The sequence below is a fragment of the Heterocephalus glaber genome, unplaced genomic scaffold, assembly GCF_053883595.1.
Source record: "Heterocephalus glaber isolate CG9 unplaced genomic scaffold, H.glaber_assembly_v1.0 deba00000809, whole genome shotgun sequence".
NCBI classification, from domain to species: Eukaryota; Metazoa; Chordata; class Mammalia; order Rodentia; family Bathyergidae; genus Heterocephalus; species Heterocephalus glaber.
In genome coordinates this window covers 2,288,576-2,312,129 of record NW_028258163.1, presented here as the reverse complement: position 1 = coordinate 2,312,129, position 23,554 = coordinate 2,288,576, and the positions used below count along the sequence as shown (strand labels likewise).

Below are 23,554 nucleotides of genomic sequence, written 5' to 3'. Positions count from 1 at the left end.
GTAGACCCATTGGCCCCACTCTCTCATGTCCAGCAATAGAGCCCTCCGTAAATGAGCACTTCCTGTCCATGTAGCCTGCTCCTAGTGCAGTGACAACACAGCTGTCAGTGATTTTATCCCATGACACCTGCATCCGAGTCACAACTTCCTGCAGGCTGGGCTTCACAGAGTTTCCATGCAATCAAGTGTTAATTGAAGTGTTAAATGTTATGAGACAGGAGTGACAACAAAAATGATGACAATTAAGAATGATGGTCCCCACGAAAGTGATGAAAAATTGCAGGCACCAAAATTCTGAAAATGCTTATTTCACACGAGTGCATCTATGTACATCCATTACAATACATGACGTACTGAATTGTGAAGATTCATATTGGACACAGCCATGTCCATTTGTTATCAAGTGTGCATGTTGTTTGTTTGTTGTGTCTGTATTCCACTTGGTCACTTGGCAATAAGTCTCCATTTCAAGGGCCAGGGATTTAGCTCAGTGGTTCTACCGCCTGCCTCGAAAGTGCAAGGACCCAAGTTTGATCCCCGGTACCAAAAAAACAAAACAAAAGTCTCCAGTTCATCTGTTTACATAGGCATTTACCTCTTGTTTAAAGGTGCCTCCTTGGGACTTTACAAATACTTAATTATAATTTATTTTAATTATAATTATAATGCTTTAATATTATTTATTTTAATTATTAGTGTCAATATTTCTATATTTATTTATATACTATATTAATATTTTATAATTCATTATGCCTGTCATGTTGCAATGGACATACTAAATATTTCTGGCTGATGATCTTAACTGGGGCTTATTTAGGGGGTAGGACTTACATCACAGGCATGCTAGGGTTTATTTTCTGGTTAGGTCTTATTTTCAGGGAAATACAGTAAGTAGGAACAGTTTGGTTCTTTTGTGAAGGAAGTTTTTACCCTTTCATGCCATTTATAAGAAGTAACATATAAATGTTATATTCTTGTTCTCACAGCAGTATGCTAATTTAAATCCTGACAAGGAGAGAGACATGAAAGGTCATGAGGTGGTCTCTTCTGATCAGGCATAGCTGAATAGATGAGCCAGTGGGGTTGCAATCACTGATTTTTCTCTCCGTCTTTTCCCAAGTGTTCTATCATAAATGGTAGCTGGGGGGCTGGGGATTTAGCTCAGTGGTGCTGCGCCTGCCTGTCAAGTGCAAGGTCCTGAGATTGATTTCTGGGACTGGGGGGGAAAATGGTAGCTGGGAAACATCAAAAAATATAATTTTCTTTGCTAGGAGCCAATGTGAATTTCCTTTGTAAAACTGTAGATGGTGCTTTCATGTGAAGTGAGACTTTCAAGGCAGACCACCCAGCTACAACTTTATATATATATGTTTTTTTATTATTGAGGATTGAACCCAGGGGCTTTGCACTGAGCTTCAGTCCCAGCCACCTGCCCCTCCTCCCTCCTTCCTTCCCTCCCTCCTTTCTTCTGTCTCTGTCTCTCTCTCTCACTGTGTCCCTCCCTGCCTCCCTCCCTCCCTTCTTTTCTCTTTCTCTTTCCCCTTTTCTTTTTCTTTTGGTATCGGGGATCAAACTCGGGTCCTTGCGCTTGCGTAGCAGGCGACGAAACCACTGAGCTAAATCCCCGGCCCCTTTTCTTTTCTTTTCTTTTCTTTTTTTCTCTTTTCTTTCCACAGTCTCACTGTGTAGTTCAAACTGGCCTTGAATGCATTGTGTAGCCTGGGCTGACCTCAGACTTGTGGCAGTTCTTCTCCCTGGGCCTCCTCAGTGCTGGAATTACAGGTGTGTGCCACCACGCCAAGCTCTCAGCCCCTTTTAATTAAATTTTTAGATGATCTGAGTTCCTAAGTTTCCTAGCTGGGCTCAAATTTATAATCCTTTTGCCTCAGCCTCACAGAATGCTGGGATTACAGGTGCATGCCACCATACCTGGCTCAACTTCTCATTTTAGAGACCTCAGACATAGTCCAAATGTCCTCACTGTACAGAAGACAAAGTTAAATCTGGGGGAGGTTAAGGGCATTCTCAAAGTCACACCACTGTTGGAACAGGACTGTCACTGAGAAGCTTGCCCAGGACTGGAAAGTAGGGATATATAAATTGAGAACTTGGGGCTGGGGATTTAGCTCAGTGGTTCCGGCGCCTGCCTCGAAAGCGGAAGGACCTGAGTTTGATCCCCGGTATCAAAATTAAAAAAAAAAAGTTTAGGATCTGGCTGGAAACCTAGGATATAGGTTCTTCAGTCAGCATAGCACCTGCAGCCCAGAAGATGTCTGCACAAGGTGAGTCAAATACCTGAAATCAGTGATGGGCTCAGGACAGTGAAAGCTTCACGGCTTACGGTGTGGAGCTCAAAGCTCTTTGACACCTCCACAGTCCCTTGGCGGGAGGCTGTGGGGCAGGAAGTAAGTTCTCAAGTAGCAAAAAGTCTTGAGTCCTTTGGGTTACAGATTTCTTAAGAGCAATCTGGAGTTTACCACATCACAGGAAATACAGATGCACATTTCTTAGTGAACTAGCCGTGAGTTCAAAGGTACAGAGTCTGCCTTGGAAACTAGGTCCCTAAGTAGTCACACCGAAGTGTGATTCCTGTTACTGCCCTCTGGGGACATGGTAGCAAACTTTTTACTTTTTAAAGTATTTTTTCTCTTTATTCATATTCATATTCATATTCATATCTAGCTGTCTTTCAGACTCATGGATTTTGTGACTGTGACTCCAAATTGGAAAGTCGCTTTGGTTTGAAACCAGTTCTTCAGGAGTTTATTGAGTTGCCTACTTGATACCTGAACTATTCAGAGCACCATGAGAAATACAAAATTACAAGAGCTTTAATGTATTGTACCCAGGAGAAATCTTTACCATTTTGTCATAAGTGTGAAATTTGCAGCTGAGGGTGGTGGCGCATGCCTGTAATCCCAGCACCCAGGAGGGTAAGGCAAGAGGATCACTCACTGCCAGTTCGAGGCCAGCCTGGGCTACATAGTGAGACCCTATTTTAACCTTTAAAAAAGTTGCAGTATTTTTTTCATTTGTTTGTTTTTTGTTTTTGTAGTGCTGGGGATTAAACCTAGGATCTTGTCCATGCTAGGTAGGCAAATAGCAGTCATTTTACATGAATACTCTGTCACATGCTTCTCAAACTGTAGTGAAGGATGTGCCCTTTCATTACTGTTGTCATCGTCGTTAGCAGCAGCAGCATTGGAGATCAAACCCATGGACTTGTGCACGCTAGGCAAGCACTGTACCACTGAGCCACCTCAGCCCACAGCAGACTTTTTCTTTTTTCTTTTTTTAAATTCCAGTCCTCAGTGTATACCAGTACTTTATGAGTTACTAAAAAAAGAAAACAAAAAAACAAAACTTAATTTCAAGCCTAAATTTGTCTTTACTAGATTGACAGATAAAATTACTTTATTAAAATTGATTTTACTGTTAAAAAATTTGATTAGAAGTTAGAGGACCAGCTTCAACTAGCACTGCCTTAGCTGGATAAAAACATCCACTCTTGTTTTTAGTTTTCTAAGAGCTTTTATTTTTTTAATTTTGAAAGAAATTAAACTTAGGGCCAGGGATTTAGCTCAGTGGTTCTGCTGCCTGCCTTGCAAGCTCAAGGACCAGAGTTCGATCCCTGGTACCAAAAAAAAAAAAAGAAATTAGAGCTGGGGATTTAGCTCAGTGGTTTCACTGCCTGCTGCGCAAGCACAAGGACCCAACTTCGATCCTCCTTACCAGAAAAAAAAGAAAGAAAGAAATTAAACTTAAAGTTGCAAGTGCAAAAAGAACTCTTTTCCTGAACCATTTGAGAGTAAATTTCTGACCTGATACTGTTTCCCTGACTACCTTAAGTTGTTTTTCCTGCAAACAGTAATAGGCTCCTACATAATCATAACACAGCCAACTGTAGCGAGACCTAGCCTCAAAAAAAAAAATCTCTCTCAGACCTTATTATAATTAATTTAGCTTCGTTTTGGTTAATGTTTTTATCTCTATTTTATTTATTTATTTGTTTGTTTGTTTGTTTATTTATTTGAGGCAGGGTCTCAGTATATAGTTTAGGCTGGCCTGGAATTCACTATGTAGATCCGGCTGGCTGATCCTCCTTCCACAGCCTCCCGAGTGCCGACATTACAGGCATGTGCCCCATGCCTGGCACTATTTTTACACGTTGAAAAAAACTTTCAACCTTTCTGGAGGCCGGGCATGGAGGCACAGGCCTGTTGTCCCAGTACTCGGGAGGCAGAGGCAGGAAGACTGCTTTGAGTTTGAGGCCACCTGGGCTACATAGTTCCAGGCCAGCCTGAACTACATAGTGAGACACTGTCTCAAAAAAAACCCCAAAAACCTTTCAACCTTTCTGTATCTTTGTTTTGAATTTGTATGTTACAAAAACGTTTGATTTAGCTCAGTGGCACTGCGCCTGCCTTGCAATCGCAAGGTTCTGAGCTTGATTCCCAGTACCAAAAAAACCCCCAAAACCAAACCAAACCAAACCAAAACAAAAAAGAACTTAAAAAAAAAAAAGTTTGCCCTTTGCTTTTCTTAAATGTCACAGCTTTGGTCTTTGAATTTGAGCCTGTGTTCTGTTTCTGTTTAATGTAATTACTAATTTTATTTGAGTTTAAATCTATGACTTTGTGTTTTCTCTTTATCTTGTTGCTTTTTTTTTTTTTTTTAGTACCAGGGATCAAACTCGGGACCTTGCACTTTCGAGGCAGGTGGTGAAACCACTGAGCTAAACCCCCAGCCCATCTTGTTACATTTTTTTACTCTTTCAGGTTTATTATTTTAAAATTATTCCATGTTTCTACTCTGTTAGCTTGTTGTTTTCACATTATCTCATTATTTTGGTGGTCACACTAGAGATTATAACATGGAGCATTGAATATCAAACTCTTATCTCTGGATTTCCATCCTTCCCTAGTGTATGGTGTGGAAATACTTGACTAGTTTTCCCTCTGTGCCTTCAAGCAGATGTGTTCTATATTTTGTACAGCTTTTTCTATTTGTCTTTAGTGGTCTGTATATGTAATTTGCTATTACCAAAAGCAGAGTGTTTCTGTACTTGAATTTTAAAACTTTTATTATGGACAATTTTGAACATACGCAGAATTAGACATACTAGCATAATGATCTTCATGTGCCTATCACAGTAACCATCAAGTCTTGGTTGATCCTGCTTTATCTGTGTTCACATTTATTCTTCCTCATCCTGTATTGTTTTGAAGCTAATTCCAGATGTTACACAAATTTATCTATAAGTATTTTAGTATGTGGCCATAAAAAGAAAAAAAATAACCACAAATTATCACATCTAAGTAATGACAATAATTCCATAATTGTAGAAAATCCAGTCACTGTTCAGATTACTTTGTTCATTTTTAGTGTAATTGTATTTAGCAGCAGGCCCATCGAGTTACTTTGTTCTGAATCTCTAACACTGTTCAGAGATTCTCTAGAACAATTGCAGAGACTTTTTTTCCCCTTTGAAATAGTCTCGCTGTACAGTTCAGTCTGATTTTAAAGTCAATATATATCCCAGGCTGGCCTCAAACTTGTGGCGATCCTCCTACCTCAGCCTCCCAAGTGCTGGGATCACAGGCATGTGCCACCACACCAAGCCTGCACAGGCCTTTTGTGGCTTGGTTGGTACCAACCATAAAGACTTCCTTCCATGCCCCTAGGTTCCCCTTCACTTGTCTAAAGTGTACCCCTTCTATAGTGACTCAGTTCAAGTCTCCCTTCTTTTCCCATGGAGCATGGCCTTAGCCTTACTCTGCTGTCTGTACTTTATCTTCTATTTCTGTGGCACCTGGCTGTACTGTCTTATATAGATAGTGTAATTTCCTGGAATGTGAACTGTGGGAGGATGGACACATGCATACTGTATACTTTGTGTGGAAAACTCAGTCTGCCACCTTGTGGGCAGAATAGTACCTGCCATCATCTCAGGAATTTTGGAACGGCCAAGTGAGGGCCAATGTTTTCATGTCTGAAAACATTTCTTATTGCCTATAATCAAAAGTACAAGGAATTGTCAGCACAAATTCCAGAACACAATCTCTGTGAGAGCAGAACCTGTGTTCCTAGAGCCTGTCACAGTGCCTGACATTAGGTTTCCAGTAAATATTTGTTGATTTAATTTATTATCTGAATTTAGCCATTTCCTCATTCTTGTTTATCAGATGGTATGAGATATCAGTGTTAAAACTAACCTAAAGGAAAAGGTTAAACTTTACCATAATTTTTATTTGATTTCTTTTCTCCCCCTCACAAATCTTGATAGGTCTATCTCAACATGTAGTTACCAGCTATAAGCAAGTAATCCAACTCTTGGAGGAGGGAATAGCAAACAGGTAATGGGTTTGTTTGTTCCCATTGTTCTTCCAGCCTTATTCTCCTTTCCTGTGTTCTGTCGCCAAGAGGCCCTCAGAACAGCAGTAACCCAGGTTGAGGGGTGCTCCCTGAGGGCCAGTGCTCTTCTCACTAAAACAAAGTGGGCTTTGTTCTTGATAGAATTATAATAGGCAGTAAGTCCAGAGAGGCGCTATACTCTGCTGTAAAACACACAGCTTTTGCTACTTTGATCAAAGAATGGATTCTTGCCTACATTATCCTCTCCTTGGGTTTGATAAAGATGAATACAGAATATCAGAAAATAATTTTTCTTCTGCTTTTGGATGCTTATAAGGTGACCAACCCAAAAGTGTTTTGAATCCACTATGAATAACTAAGTGCTGTGGACTTTTCTAAAAATTATTGTAAAATTGTGATAACATTGTATGTTTTTAGTTATTATGAAACACCCAGATTGTTAATTAATGCCTAGGGGAAACTTTTTATTTCCTAGAGGACAAAAAAGTATTTAGTCTCCTGCTTACACTATTAATAACAAGGTCTTTATTTTAACTGAAAATGAAGGGAAATTTTAAAATTTAACATTCCCCTGGGCTTTCATGGAACTGTCCTGGAGGAGCTTGTGTCTGGTCTTCAGGATGCCCTAAACTCTCTGTTCTTAACCGTCAGACTTACGTTCCTCTTTTATCTTTGGATTAAGAGATCAGGCCCTACATTTTGACTCCTTTCTTCAATTTTCCAGCTCCCACAAGAACAGAAGTCAATGAAATAGTCTGAGATAGTCTTAAACTAAAGTGTGATTGACTTAGATTTAGATAAAGGGAATGCTCCCAGGTTTAAGAGTGAGCCCTGGAGTGGATTTCTAAGGGAGATTGTGATTTCCTTCTGATTTAAACATGACATTGATAGAATTTGAAATCTCACTTCAGAAGCCTTTCTGAGCTGGGTGTGATGGAACATGCCTGTAATCCTAGCACTCTGGAGGCTGAGGAGTCAAGGCCAGCCTGGGCTACATGGTGAGTTCAGGGCCAGCCTGGACTATGTAAGAAGATCCTGTCTCAAAAAAACAAAAGCCTTTCCAGTATTCTGTTTTACAACTTTCTCCCTTCCTTCCTTCCTTCCTTCCTTCCTCCCTTCCTCCCCTCCTCCCTCCTCCCTTCCTCCCTTCCTCCCTCCCTCCTCCCTCCCTCCCTCCCTCCCTTCCTCCCTTCCTCCCTCCCTCCCTCCCTCCCTCCCTCCCTCCCTCCCTTCCTCCTTCCTCCCTTCCCTTCCTCCCTTCCTCCCTTCCTCCCTTCCTCCCTTCCTCCCTTCCTCCCTTCCTCCCTTCCTCCCTTCTTCCCTTCTTTCCTTCCTTTCTTGCTTTTGTTCAAATCTACTGTGTAGATGAGGCTGGCCTCAAACTAGTGGTGATCCTCCCCATCAGCCTTCACAATGCTGGGATCATAGGCATGCGCCACCATGGACGGCTATCACTTAACATTTCTCTGTTTTGGAGTCTTCTCTGACAAGCTCTCTACCTTTGGTTGTCTTCTTTAAATGGTCTGTCTCAGGGATATTGTTCTAGGTCGATAACACTATAGCATTCCCCTTTTCACTCTGATGTTAGCTTTTATCACTTTTTAAACAGTGTTTCAATGTGAGTTGGTGTGAAACTAACGTGTTTTTTCTCAGCTTTCAGCATGTAAAGTGCTGCTGCTCTCTTTGAACCATTTCCTAACTGTACCAGACTTAACGTGATGTTTTATAATTCTCATCTGTGACCTCCAGGACTAACCTTTCTCGTATTCCCCATGGATCCTTCAGGGTCTACCGTGCATAAACAATCCTTGTTCTAACTGTCTTCCCTTTTATACACAGAATTACAGCAGCCACCCATGTTCATGAAGCCAGCAGCAGATCCCATGCCATCTTCACTATCCACTACTCACAGGTTGGTTACTCCTGCTTGGTGAGATTTCTTCTTCTTCTGCCTTTTGAGTGCATTATTATTATTATTATTTGGTTTGTTTGTTTTGGATTTTTTTTTTTTTTGGTACCGGGGATCAAACTCGGGTCCTTGTGCTTGCGCAGCAGGTGGCGAAACCACTGAGCTAAATCTCCGGCCCTGTTTTGGATTTTTTTGAAGCAAAACTTTTATTGGTACATTTTAGATATACGTAATGATAACATTCATCATGGGGAATTTGTACCTGTACATGATATATCTTGATTCTTCTTTTGTTCCCATTCCACCCGCTCCCTTCAACCCCTCTTCCCCTCCTTATTTACAAAAGCTTTGTTTCCATTTTTTCCTTCTATTCTTTCTTTCTTTTTTTTTTTTGTTACCAGGGGATCGAACTCGGGTCCTTGCACTTGAGAGGCAGGCAGGCAGGTGGAACCACTAAGCTAAACGCCCAGCTCTTTTCCTTCTGTTCTTTCTTTTTCCTCATCACTTCTTTTCTTTCACCCTCCCCCTTCCCTTGTTCCCCGTCCCATTTGAACATTTTCTTCCCGTTTCCCAATATCTATTGTACATTTTAGTCCTTATTTCCACTTTTGGTTTCTCACACCAGAGAAACAATGTGGGATTTAAACATGTGTGTCTGATTTATTTGACTTAGGAGTATGGCCTTGGGCTGGGGATTTAGCTCAGTGGCGCCGTGCCTGCCTCACAAGCGCAGAGTCCTGAGTTTGATCCCAGGTACCAAAAAAAAGATATAGTCAAAAGGTGCATCTATTTAGCAAGAAATGTCTCAAGCTTATTCTTCTTTATAGCAGAGTACTCCATTGTATAAAAAAACCACATGTTCTTTATCAATTTGTTGGTTGGTGGGCATTTGGGCTGTTTCCAAGATTCAGCTAGTACAAACAGTGCCACTATAAACATGAATGCAAATATGTCACTGTGTATTATGCCCTTAATTCTTTTGGAAAGATACCAAGAAGGGAAATAGCTGGGTTGAATGGAACCTCCAGTTTTTTTTTAAATTTAATTTTATTGGTACATTTTAGGCATACAGTATCACCATATTCATCATTGGAAATTTGCACCTTTACATAATCTGTCTTGGTTTTTATTTTTCCCCTTTCCCCTGCCCTCCCTTCAACCCGCCCATCCCTCCTTATTTACAAAGACTTCGTTTCCATTTTTTCATTTCTCATATTAATTCTATTACCTACTTTCCTTTCCTCTACCCCCTTACTTCCCCTGCCCTTTGCCCCTTTTCTTCTTATTTCACATTATCTATTATACCTTTTAGTCCTTATTTATACTTTCAGTTTCTCAAACCAGAGAAACTATTTGGTATTTACACGTGTGTCCTATTTATTTCACTTAGGAGTATCACCTCAATGTGCATCCATTTAGCTATAAATATCTCTAATTTCTCATTTTTTATGGCTGAGTAGTATTCCATTTTATAAAAAACCCACATTTTCTTTATCCAGTCTCCAGCTGATGGGCATTTGGGCTGTTTCCAAGTTTTAGCTATTACAGACTGTGCTGCTATGAACATGGGCACACATATATCGCTGTGGTATGATTCTTTGAATTCTTTGGGGAAGATCCCCAGCAGTGGAATAGCAGGGTCAAATGGGACTTCCAGTCCTAGTTCTTTGAGGTATCTCCATACTGATTTCCACAGTGCTCGCACCAGTCTACACTCCCACTAGCAGTGGAGCAGGGTTCCTCTTTCCCCACAGCCCCGCCAGCATTTGTTATTGGTTGATTTCATGATAGCAGCCATTCTTTCTGGAGTGAAGTAGAATCTCAGCATTGTTTTCATTTGCATCTCTCGAGTGACCAGTGATGTTGAACATTTTTTCATATGTTTATTTGCTCTTTCTGCTTCTTTGTCTGAGAAATGTCTGTTCATTTCAGCCGCCCATTTTTGGATTGGGTCTTTAAATTTGGGAGGTCTGATCTTTTTAAGTTCTTTGTAGATTCGAGATAGTAGACCTTTGTCTGAGGAACAGCAGGTGAAAATTTTTTTCACCAGAGTGAAAAGGAATCTCGGCCTTGTTTTAATTTGCATCTCTCAAATGACCAGTGATGTTGAACATTTTTTCATACATTTATTTGCTGTTTTTACTTTTTCATCTGAGAAGTGTCTGTTCATTTCACACGCCCATTTTGGAATTGAGTCTTTAAATTTGAGTGGGGGGGTCTGATTTTTTTTTTTAGTTCTTTATATATTCTAGATATTAGTCCTTTTTCTGAGGAACAGCTGGCAAAAATTTCTCCCCACACTGTGAATTATCTCTTCACTCTGTTGGTGGTTTCATTGGGTGTGCAAAAGCTTTTTAATAAGATGAGAACCCAGTTAATTCTTTGTGATAGTTCCTGTGCAGTTGGGGTTTTGTTCCTAACATCTTTGCCTACACCAATGTCCTTAACCTTTTTTTTTTTTTCTTGGTACTGGGGATGGAACTCGGGTCCTTGCGCTTTCGAGCAGGCGGCAGAACTGCTGAGCTAAATCCCCGGCGCTGCCTACGCCAATGTCTTTGAGAGTTCCACCTGCTCTATCTTGCAGCACATTTAGGGTTTCTGTTTTTTATTTTTTTGTACTGGAGAATGAACTTGGGTCCTTGTGCTTGCGCAGCAGGCAGAATGTTTCTGTTTTAATACTTAGATCTTTGATCTATTTTGATTTTAGGTTAGTGTGTGGTGAAAGATATGGGTCTAGTTTTAGTCTTCGGCATGTGGAAAGCCAATTTTTTCAGTACCGTTTATAAAAGAGACTATCTTTCTTCCAGTGAAGGTGTTTGGCTCCTTTGTCAAAAGGTTTGTGGCCAGCCTGGTCAACTCAGTGAGACTTTATATCAAAATAAAAAGGGGTGAAGTTGTAGCTCAGTGGTAGAATGTTTGTGTAGGCCAGGTGTGGTGGCACACACCTGTAATCTCCGCATTTGGGAGGATGAGGCAAGAGAATCACTGCAAGTTCAAGGCCAGCCTGAACTACATAGTGAGACTCTGTCTTAAAAAAAAAATGCTTGTGTAGCATGTATGGGGCCCCTGATTCACTCTGGTATTAGAAAAGTCAACAGGAATTAAAACGGTACCCTAAATGTGCAGTTGGCCCTCCATATCCACAGATTATGTACCATGTAATCAGGCCTGTGATGGTAGCATCTGTACTAAATATATACAGAATTTATTTTCAATATCCCTTGAATAATTATGTAGCTATATGTTTACATTATATTAAGTATAATAATTGGGAAATAATTTAAAGTATGTGGGAGGATATGTGTAAGATTATGTGCAAATACTGTGCCATTTCATATTATAGAAAATACTTGAGCATCCTTGGATTTTGTTATCCACAGAGGTCATGGAACGAATCCTTTGTGGATATGGAGGAATGGCTGTACTATTAACATGGGGAGGGCAGTGAAACAGTAACAACAAGGAGAAAGGCAGAAGACACGTGGAATACAAATAGAAAAACAACAGATGTCATTCTGAACACATCTGAAGTTACATTAAGTGTGAACACATTACGATTCAGGTTGTCAGATCCAGCTAGCTACGTGCCAGCGGCAAAGGCACACCTTAGACTCAGTGACAAAGATAGGTTGAAGTTAAAAGATAGAAAAGGATAAGGAGTGTAAATAGTAACTAGGAGAGCTGGGGTTCTGTATCAATGTCAGATTAAAAGTGTTATAAGACAAACACTAGAGCTAAAAGGGACATTTCATAATGATAAAGTGGCAGTAGATCAAGATAGCACAACCAGGGCTGGGGATTTAGCTCAGTGGTTCCAGCGCCTGCCTCACAAGCACAGGGTCCTGAGTTCGATCTCTGGTACAAAAAAAAAAAAAAAAGATAGCATAACTGTATGTGCTCCCAACAACAGAACTCCAAAGTATATGAAGGGAAAATGGACAAAAATTGAAAGGAGAAATAAACAGTTCAACAACGGTAGTTGGGGATTTAAATCTTCACTTTCACTGTTTTTTGGCGGGGGGAGGGTACTGGGGATCGAACTCAGGTCCTTGTGCCTGCGAGTCGGGGCGGAACCACTGAGCTACATCCCCGGCCCTAAGTCTTCACTTTCAGTAACTGATAGATCAGCCAGACAAAAATTAACAAGATAATAGAAAATGTAAACATCAGGGCCGGGGATGTAGCTCAGTAGTGCTGTTGCTTGCCTTGCAAGTGCGAGGTCCTGAGTTCGATCCTGGTACCCAAAAAACAAAAAACAAAAAGACAACATCATCTGCTAGCATGACCTGACATTTACAGAAGACTTCACTTAACATTTGTAGAATACGTTTTACTTTTAAGTGTACATGAACATTCTCCACAATAAACTGTATTGCATAAAGGTGGAATAATCAAGGTAGTATGGTATTATAAAAGATAGAAATACAAGGGTGTACATGGTGGCACATACCTATAATCTCAGCATTCAAGAGGCTGAGGCAGGAGAATCACTGCAAGTTTGAGGTCAACCAACTACATAATAAGACTGTCTCAAAAAACAAAAACAGATCAGTGGAACTAAAGAGTCTAAAAGAGACCCACATGCATAGAGGTAGCTATGTTTTGTTGTTGTTGTTTGTTTGCTTGTTTTTTGAGACAGGGTCTCACTATATACCAATAGTTCAAGCTGGCCTTGAACTCACTGTGTAGCCCAGGCTGGCCTTGTGCCTTGGCCTTCCAAATGCTGGGATTACAGTTGAGTGAGTCTTCCAGAGGCTCTCAGGAGTAACTTTCTCCTTTTGAGTGATCTTATTCTCCAGCTGGTAACTGATTTTTTTTTTTTTTTTTTTTGAGGCAGGATCTCCCTTTGTAGTTCAGGCTGGCCCTGAACTCATTATGTAACCTGGGCTGGCCTGGAACTTGTGGTGATCCTCCTGCCTCAGGCTCCTGAGTGCTGGGATTATAGGTGTGTGCTACCATGCCCAGTTTGGTAATTGATTTTTTTTTTTTGTACTGGGTATCAAACTCAGGACCTTGCAGGCTGCGGAACCACTGAGCTCAATCCCTGGATCCGTAACTGATTTTAACAGAATTGCAAAGGCCATTCAGTGGACAAAGTATAATCTTTTTAACAAATGATAGTGTAACAATTGTATACCCGTATGGGAAAAAAACCACAAAAAACAAACAACAACTTTGAACCATGCTTTGTCCTGTATCCCAGAGTCAGCTCAAACTGGTTTATAGACTCAGGGTATAAACTCAGACTTCTAAGCTTGCACTAGATAGGTGCAACATCTTCAGTTAGACAAACATTTTTTTTGGTTCCAGGGATTGAACTCAGGACCTTGCACCTGCGAGGAAGGCAGCAGCACCACTGAGCTAAATCCCTCGTCCCAAACATTTTTTATATATGGCTCTAAAAACACAAAAGAACAAATTGAAATTTGGAATTCACCAAAATTTAAAACTTCTGCTCTTTGAAACACAGTGTTTTGTTTTTTTGTTTGTTTGTTGTTTGAAAGACAGTGTTGAGACTAAAAAGAAAAGCCACATATAGAGAATTTAATTGCAAAACAATCATTTGATAAGGAATTGTGTCCAAGAGCTGGGTGTAGTAGTGCATGCCTGTAATCCCAGCACTCAGGAGACTGAGGCAGGACAATTGATGACTTGAGTTTAAGGCCAGCCTGAGCTACATGGTGAGACCCTGTGTCAAAAAAAAGGAGTAGTGTCCAGAATATATAAAGAACTATCTAACTCACAACTATGTTGTATCTAATAACATAGCTCAAAACGTGTCAGAAATTTTGAAGGAAATACACAGGAAGCAATTTAATGCTTGAAAACAACATCATTGTCATTAGAGAAATGATAATTAAAACCTAATGAGCTGCTACTACCCACCACTCGGCTAAAACTGGCGAGAGTGGTGGTGCACAACTGTGATCCCAGCTCATTAGGAGACCGAGACAGGACAATCACAAAATCAAGGCCAGCCCGAGCGATTTGATGAGACCCTGTCTCAAACTTTTTTAAAAAATAGCTAAAATGTAAAAGTATTTATATTAGATGTTAGCAAGTGTGCACAAGAGCTGGACTTCTCATCCTACACTACTGGTGGCCATACAAAGTAGTATGGCTTTAGAAGAGAGTATAGACAATTTTTAAAAATGTTAAATATCCACCAACCAAGTGATCCAGCCATTCCACTCATAGATTATTTACCCAAGAGAAAAGAAATATATCCTTAAAAAGACTTGTTTACAAATATTTATAGTAGCTTTATTTGTAATTGCTCAAAACTGCAAATATTCAAATGTCTGTCAAAAGGTGAATGCATCATCATGGTATATTTATACTGTCACCAGGTAGCTCCTTCTGAGAGAAAGATAGCTTCTGCCTAAGAGAGAAAGTGGGTTGCCCCTGGCAGCTCATTCTGCAAGTGGCTTGCCAATCAAATGTTACTGAGTTTTGGGTTGGTTGCCTCTCTTTGTGGAATTGGATTCCAGGTTCTTCTTCTCTTGAACAAAGAAATGAACGAAATGAGCAAAAAGTAGTAGCAAAGTTTATTTGCAAAGTAAAAGTGAAAAGTGTGAGAGAAGCTGGCTTTGCAGAGTAAGCTTGGGCCAAGTAAAAGAGGAAAACGCCAGAGCACACTACACCTTGGAAAAATCAGGGTGGGCGTTGTGAAGAAGCTGTGATAGCAAGGTCTTCTTGGTAACTGTGTCCTTTTATGCCATCCAATCTTGAGGAAACCTGAGAAAACTTGTACTTAACGGTCCAGAGAGGCGGTGCTGGGACCCCACACCTCAGACTGATGTCAGGTCTAGGCATCCTATTGAAAACTTGCTCGAGTTCTCTTGAAAAGTCCACGTGTAGAGCTTTGGGAACTGTTCTGTGCATGTTCTGGGATCTTGTGAAATAATTCATGCTTACTTCCCCAGCCAGCTTCACCACACTCTAATCTCCTATGTCATTTCCTCCTGAGACACAAATCCCCATAATTCTTTGTAGGGTGCTGAGGGAGTGGAGGTCTCTGTCTTCTACAGCTTCTTCAAGCTAGAAGTGATTATAGCCCCTTCCTACTGGGGATTATGTGCTCTCCAACTGCCTTGGTGTGCTGTGGCTCACTGGCTGGGTTGAAGAAAGAAAAACCTGTCAGAAAACAACAAGAAGCTTCATGATGAGCCCAAATATGATTAGCAAATGAGATTTCCACGCTTCCTGTATCAGCACTAGAGTCTTGCTTTTTGAGTCTTCCAGAGGCTCACGGGAGTAACTTTCTCCTTTTGAGTGATCATGTTCTTCAGACAGTTCTGATGGGACTGGCTTTATTCTAGAAAGATGAATCTATTTCTGCCATCTTTAGTACAATGGGTGTGGCAAGGATCACTGAGAAGGAATCCTTTCATTTTGTCTTTAATTAGACAGTAGCTGTCCCCTCTCCCAAGTTTTTATAGGCACTTGGTCTCCAGGGCGAATAGTATGTCATCCACCTGGGCCAAGAGCTGGCAGGACTCTGTTCACATAACCTTGGCCTGTTATGCTTTGCCCAGATTAATGAGATATTGTCTGTTTTTTGGGGGTTTTTTTGGTACTGGGGATTGAACTCGGGATCTTGCGCTTGTGAGGCAGGCGCCGGAACCACTGAGCTAAATCCCCGGCCTCTTAATGAGATATTGTAAGAGTGTCATGGTCTCTGGGTCTACTATCATATCAGAGAATAGAAATGGTCTCCCATATAACATCTCAAACAGGCTCTAACAGCCCAGTTTGGGGCATGTTACAAACCCATAAGCACTGTTGGCAGCAATTGGAGCCAGGACTTAGACACTGCTTGGCAAAGTTTTATCAGAGCTCAGTTTAGGGTCTGGTTGGCTCTTTCTACCTTTCCAGAATATTGAGGCCCACTTCCCATGTAGTGTTTTTATAGTGTGTCACTATGTCCCTTGAGGAAGGACCAGAATGGTTTCTCAAGAACTGGGAGTAAAGCTAGGGCTTTGTGAGGCTGTAGGGCTGTCCTTCTTGCTTCCCTGTTGGCCTTTTGATTTTCCAAGGAGACTTCAGACATGTCTCTGGTGCCCTTTGCAATACCTGACTGCAACCTGGTTGGGAAGACGGGCTGCCTTTAGGAGTTGTAGAATTTTCTGCCTGTGCTTTATAGATGATTGACAAAGCTCCTTCCGTCAGTGAGCCACACCTCTTCAGGGTTTTGGAGGGGCATGCCACTGATGTCCTGTCTGCTTGCATAGGTCTGGGAGGTCACTTGTTCACAAGAATGGCTAACTTCTGGGGCTGTAGACATCAAAGAAGCAGGGTTAATAGTAGTGCAAGTTTTTATAATGCCCCCAGGGGCATCTGAGAGTATGGCCTGATACTTGGTAAGCCATTCCCTTGTTAATCGTAACTAACCTTTTGTTTTCAGAATAACTCTGACCCAATGGGGAGTCAGGACGTCTAGTTGCTGTCCCAAAGTTAACTTTGCAGCTTCTACTGTTAGTACAGCTGCAAAGAATATCTGATTCGGGTCTCTTTTACCCCAACTGTGGCTATAGATTCACAGGAGCCCGAGGAGGGTTTTCTAGAGAAATAAGTCAAAACAGAATGAAGTAATTGAATTGGCTCACTCATGACATCTAAGATTACCCAGGCTTCCTTGAAGGAGATGGTGATGTTTGTGAACAGGGGCGTTGCAGATTCCTCAGGGCCTCTTCAGCCATCAGAGGAGGAAAAATGAAGATTCTGGCTGGTCTAGCCCCTCTCTGGGAGCAGGGATAATCAATCTCTCCAGTGCCATGAGCCAGACACATTAGCTCCTTCACATACCGAGCTTGGTGCAATCTCTTGCCGTGTCTGGTCCACTTATACTTTAAATAGCAACTCTTTCCCCAGTTGTCCCTGGGTTTTTCCCTAGATGATCTAGGTGGGTTTAAAGCATTGCCAATTGTGACAGCTATAATCTTACCCTTTTTCTCTTATCCTTCCTCTGGGTCCTGATTGTTGAACACAGAAAGGGCTGTGTCCAACAATTGAGCCATAGGTATCTGAGGCCCCATCTGAGGTTTTTGTAGCTTATGCTAAATATCTGGGGCTAGTTGGCAGATGAAATGATGTCCCACTAGTGCTTCCCCCTCCCTGGAAGATGGATCTCTATTAGGTTTTTTTTGTTGTTTTTTTTTTTACGGAAGACTCAACATACCTTTTTATCTCCCTGGTAAGAGCAGCCAGCATATCAGACATTATTCTTACTCCTTCATTAGTATTATAGTCTCAGTTTGGTTCTGTTGAAGAAGGAGTAACCTTTCCAGGGTGGTTTCTTTCCCTTTTTAAAGCACATTGTTCATTTGGATAGTTCCTAGCCTCTTGCACACCTGTAACTGAAAAGGGATCCTGATTTATTGGCCTGGAGACTATAAGGAGGAGGTAAAAGAGACCTTGCAGCATCATCAAACAGATCAGAGAGATCCACATCCCCCTCAGAGACAAATGGGGGTCTCAGGATGGTTGGGGTCATCCAGAGCATCTTTCTCCTCCTTGGAGGCCACTCTAAACACCATAGCTCCTGAGCATTCCCTTTAATAGAGTCACAAAAGCCTGACTATATAAGGCATTCAATTCAAGCAGAAACACTATAACTGGAGAATAGTCTCATAATTTAAAGTACCATCCTGTACCCATAGTGCATACTAAGCCCGAATCGTATTGCAATGGTAAAAACGGAAACGAAATTTATGTAAATAGGGAAGGGTGGAGGGAGTGAAGGGTGCACAGGCAATGCGTAAAAAAATAACTAGTGGTTTCGCCGCCTGCTATGCAGGCACAAGGACCCGAGTTCGATCCCCAGTACCAAAAGAAACCAACTAAAATACATCATGTACAGGTACAAATACCCAATGATAAATGTAAACATATTGTATACCTGAAATGTACCAATAAAAGAATAAAAAATAAATAAACATATTGCAATGGTAGATAAGCTATTCCTATTTTAGATTGTCAGGGTCAGTCCTTACCACTGATCAGGAATATGGCCTAGTGGTGAAGTCAGTGAAATTGGGATGGTGGCACAGTCCAGTCCAAGAGGTTTCCCATTGGCTTGGCTTGGTGCCTAGACAGAGGAAACAACTAGGTTTTGACTCCTTAAGACGGCATCCCATGCAGCAGGAGGAGAGCCGAGGGCTCTGCAAGACGTCCCTTGTGAGACTCTCACACAGACTAGACAGCTCTGTGCAAGTGATGCTGGCACCATTTAGCACAGGAAGCCCCCAGGGGCTTTTGCCTCCATGTTTGGCCCTATTAACTCATTAGGGAGAAGAGGCCAAGACCACCTTGTTCACCTTACCTAGTCTTTGAGCTCCTGTGAAGTGAGGACAGAACTTCCCCAAGTGACGTTCCCTTAGCGATGTAGCTGAGCTCCTTGATAGTCCAACTTGGCATTTCAAGTCCCTTGATGACTCTACTTCTGTTTTGAGCCCTTGATGGATCTGCTGGTATTTCAAGTCCCTTGATGATTCTGTGTAACCAGAATGGAGCCAATTGAGAGAATTGTCTCTTACATTTACTCCAACAGTAAAAAGACTAAGAATGGGGATGGCTCTGGTTCGGTATGCTTACAGTCTCTTTAATTAAATTTTAAACACTATTTGTTTTGCTCAGGTTTTCAGGCATAGGATTTTAAATTGTCTGCTTGTAAACAAGGAAGAAAACCTACAGCCCCAGGTGGGATTTAAGAGAGGGAGAAAGCAGATCAGCAGAAGCCAGTTTGAACAGGCCCACCTGGCTGTTGCCTTGCCTTGGCAAATGCCTTGGGACCTTCCTCTTAGTTGTTTGTTTGTTTATTTGTTTACTTATTTATTTAGGTTTCTTGAGACAGAATCTTTCTATGTAGTTCAGGATAGTCTTGAACTTACCATGTGGTCCAGGCTGGCTTTGAACTCATGGTAGTCCCCCTGCCTTAGCCTTTGGAATGCTGGGATTACAGATGTCTGCCACCACACTAAGCCCTTGGGCACTTCCTTTTACAATGAACAAGTTTTTCACTTCTAAGAGCCACTGTACCAGTAAAAAAAATTTTTAAAAAAGAGGTTCTATTCTCTTGTTTTTCAAAATTGGAGGTTTAGCTTGTAAGGCCAGTTAGTTAAAAGAAAAGACATGGTGGCAGTTCACATAAACCAACGTCTAGTTGCATGATTCCATGCTGGCTCTGAGCCTATGTATTGGTGCCACCCACACCTAAGGTGGAACATCTGTAATCCTAACATCTCACCCTTAATCCTAGCATCACATAAACCAAGAAACACCCAGTGAGGGGCGGGGGATGGGACACCTTAATCCTGGGATCACACCAAAACACAAACTGAGGGGGAAAAAAGCTGTCTACAAAACTGGGGTAAGTGGAGACCAGGATAATTTTTTTAAAAAGCAAAACAAAACAAAAAAACTGGTAGCAAACAAATGCAACACAAACTGAGAAAAGCCATGTACAAAACTGGGGTCAGTGGAGACCAGGTTAATTTCCAAAGAGAGTAGCAAAGTACAACAAACAAATGTGTGGATCACAAGGACTCACAGAGTGAGCACAAGCAGCTAGAAGGAAAAACAAAAGCCTACATTCCCTTCCCTCATCCACATGGCCAGTCCAGGAGCTCCCTCCCTGACACCTTGAGAAGAGACCCCCAATTCCTTGCTTAGGGGAGAGAGGGCAGGAATGAAGGAGAGAAGAAAAAAAGCCTTGCAAAGAGAACAAAATATTGTGCCCAACGTGAGCCTTACCTTGCTGTCTGGTACCTGAGCTTTACTTCGGGCTGGCCATGCCAAAATGTTTTCAGAATCTCTTACCTTTTGATTCTCCTGGTTGGCTCACCAAAATATTATTGAGTAGCTCCTAAAACTGGCTCACTAGTCAAATATTACTGGGTTTTGGGTTGCTTGCCTCTCCTTGTGGAACTGAATTCCAGGTTCTTCTTGTCTCAAACAAAGAATTGAGGCAGTGGCAAAGTTTATTTGAAAAAATAAAAGTGAAAAGTAAGAGAGAAACTTGCTCTGCAGATTGAGGTTGGGCCAAATTAAAGAGGAAAAAGCAAGATAAAAGTAGAGAAAGCAGGGTGAGCTATTGTGATGGAGGCCATGAGAGCAAGCTCTTCTAGGGGTCTCTGTCCTTTTATGCCATCCAAATCTTGAAGAAAGCCATGAGAACTTTTACATACAGGTCCTGAGAGGCAGTGCTGGGGTCCTACTCCTCATGCTGACATCAGGTCTAGGCATCCTATTGAGAACCTGCCAGAGTTCTTATGATAAGTCCACTTGCAGGGGTTTGAGAACTCTTCGGGACATGCTTTCTGGGACCTTGTAATTGACAGGTCGTGCCTGCTTCCCCACCCAGTTTTGTCATGCCTTAATCTGCTATGTCAAGATGATGGAATACCACTTAGTAAAATTGAACTGTGACACATGCCTCAACATAGATGAATCTCAAAGTAATTATGTACAGTGAAAAAATTTGGCACTGGAAAATTCCATTCATCAGAAGTTTTCTAAAAGAGCAAATTTATACAGGAAGTTTGAATGGTTGCCTGGAGCTGGAGAATGGAACAGAGATTGACTACAAATAGACTTGAGGAGCCAGGGATTTAGCTCAGTGGTTCTGCCTCCTGCCTCGAAAGCACAAGGTCCCGAGTTCGATCCCTGGTACACACACAAAATAATTATAAAACAGAACAGTTTATAAGCATCTACATTAAATTATGCAGGGTGAAAGAAAAAGTAGTTTTGCTGTTAAGGGCTGTATGCCCCTGAATAGGACATATGGAGTTCCTGCCCTCACAGATTTATATGACCCAGGTTGACTAGAGAAACAAACCTCCTCAGAACCACCCCATGTACTGTGGCTCTTTCCTGATGAGAGAGCCCCTTGAGGGAATGTTTGCCTGGTATATTGTATGGAAATTCTTGATGTGCTTGAAATGTGCACTTTGAGGACTTCACGGTGATTTTCTCTGCTTTCTCCCTGTAAGTCCTGCTAGTGATTTTGATAAAGTAATAGTCCCAAGGCTTACTGATTAGGTCTGTCAGATACTGACACCTTGTTTGGTTCAGAGCACATTAGAATACAGAATTCTTGAGTGAATTGGATAAAAACCCAAAATATCATCTTGGTTAGGAGGGTATCTAGGGTGAAAATGCAAAGCATTCCAAATGACTGCATTAAATGTGTTTTCTCCTTAGGTGATTATGGAGAACAGCCTCCCCTCTGAGATTGCTAGCAAGATCAACCTTGTGGACCTAGCAGGCAGGTAACTAAGATTTCAAAGCCAAGATGTATCTCAGTGGTGCTGGGTGTACCAAAAAACCCACAAAAAAACAAAAAAACATTTCAGTGCCAAGGAGGATTACTCCCTTGACAGTTTTCTGCCTCTTTTACACAGAATAAGCTTGATCCAGTATTTTTCTTTTTTCTTTCATCCTTTTTTTTTTTTTAACGTTTTTCCTGAGAAAATTACAAAAGAAACAAATTCTGCCAGGCTAGTGGTGCCCCCCCTGTAATCCCAGCACCTAGAGGCTGAGGCAGGCAGATTCCTGGGTCAAAGCCAGCCTGGGTTATAGAGTGAGTTCAAGGCTGGTATGGATTATATAGCAGACCCTGTCTCAAGAAAACAGTCAAACAAAAACAAATTCTTTGAGTGCTAGGTTAAGAGTTAGTGTGTTGGTGGCTGAAAGATCCTCTGTATCAGGGGTTCTCAATCTTAGCTGCCCATTAAATCTCTTGGGGATCTTTTAAAGTTCCCAGTCTGTGGACCTTAGATAAATCAAATTTTTAGTATGAGTGAGAGGAATGTAGGCACTGGTATTTGTTTGTTTTTTTGAGACAGAGTCTTCCTATGTAGTTCAGGCTGGCCTTGAACTCACTATGTAGCCCAGGCTAGCCTCAAACTCATGGCAATCTTCCTGTCTCAGGCTTCTCAGTGCTGGGATTAAACTTGATTTTAGCCAAAAGCCTGAGAAGTGATAGTGCTGCGATTACAGATGTGCACCACCCAGTGTGGAGCTGAATTCTAAAGGAATTTATTGTATGAGTTTTTTACATCAGTAAAGTCTAGTGGGTAATATCTTTTAAACAACATTATAAAGGTAGTGCTTGTTTGTTCTTGTTTCTGTTTTCATTGATTGTGTTTTAGTGAGAGAGCAGACCCCAGTTACTGTAAGGACCGGATCACTGAGGGAGCCAACATCAACAAGTCCCTTGTGACTCTGGGAATTGTCATCTCCACTTTAGGTATTTGCTGATTGACAAGATAATTGGGATGGGAGGGAGACTTTGGAAAATAACTCGTATTATTTTCATTTTGTCATAGTGGGATAGATACAAGGTTTTTTTTAACAAATTTACCCTTCAGATTGAGGCATGAGAAACTGACATTTATCTGTGATTGTAGAGTACAGTGTGACCCTCATTCTAGCGCTGTCATTTCAAGGAGGGGACAACTAAAAAAAGTGATGTCAGGCCGGGGATTTAGCTCAGTGGTTCCACCGCCTGCCTCGAAAGTGCAAGGTCCCGAGTTCGATCCCCGGTACCAAACAAAAAAAAATGATGTCATTCAATCCAAATAATACATTCAAAGTCTGTGCTTGGATTTGAAGCATCTGGCACATGCAGAATGGAATAAGAGGTGTAATACTTAAGTCTGTGTCCTCCAGCCATTGCTCTGTCTTAGTGCATTTGCTTTTTAATTACTTTTTTCTTCCACTCTTATTATCTATTAAGCCCAGAACTCCCAACCGTTCAGTAACCGCCAGAGCCTCAGCAGCCCAGCCAGGAGTGGTGGTGGTGACAGTGGGACTCCTTGTTCTCTGGGGACCAGCAGTGCCGGGGGACCCTCCCAGAGGCAGTCTTACATCCCATACCGGGACTCTGTGCTGACCTGGCTGCTGAAGGACAGCCTTGGAGGCAATTCAAAGACCATCATGGTCGCCAGTAAGTGGGCTCCTGGTGCTGCTTCTCTGTTGGGTGGGAATTCCACCTCTGAAAAGGACCTGACTGCACATACTCCTTATTTCTTCAAGGGGCTCTCAGGCAGTGTGGGCAGTAGCAGCAAAGCAAGTGGTGGAGGGTGGTGCTAGAAGGTCTTGGCATATTTTTCTGATTTCTTCTACTTCAGCTGTGTCTCCTGCACACACCAGCTACAGGGAGACCATGAGCACACTCAGATATGCATCCAATGCCAAGAACATTGTCAACAAGCCATGCGTCAATGAGGTGAGACCATGGAAGATCTGGTGTGGTGTACTTTA

At 41.7% G+C, this 23,554-nt stretch overlaps 1 protein-coding gene across 13 annotated transcripts in view; it reads left to right on the top strand.

Moving 5' to 3' along the window:
- Positions 1 to 23,554, top strand: part of Stard9 (StAR related lipid transfer domain containing 9) — a 170,109-nt gene that overhangs the window by 65,215 nt on the left and 81,340 nt on the right. For 11 of the 13 annotated variants that reach the window (XR_015449741.1, XR_015449742.1, XM_087207348.1 and 8 more), the window contains 6 exons: positions 6,287 to 6,356; positions 8,215 to 8,287; positions 21,491 to 21,558; positions 22,441 to 22,538; positions 23,028 to 23,237; positions 23,422 to 23,519. Coding sequence is in view for 11 of the 13 variants with exons in the window: in XM_087207348.1 (XP_087063474.1) it covers positions 6,287 to 6,356; positions 8,215 to 8,287; positions 21,491 to 21,558; positions 22,441 to 22,538; positions 23,028 to 23,237; positions 23,422 to 23,519 (617 nt within the window). In the remaining 2 variants the exon portion in view is untranslated. The remainder of the gene's footprint in view (positions 1 to 6,286; positions 6,357 to 8,214; positions 8,288 to 21,490; positions 21,559 to 22,440; positions 22,539 to 23,027; positions 23,238 to 23,421; positions 23,520 to 23,554) is intronic. The other 2 variants (XM_087207352.1, XM_087207351.1) reach the window with 1 other exon arrangement.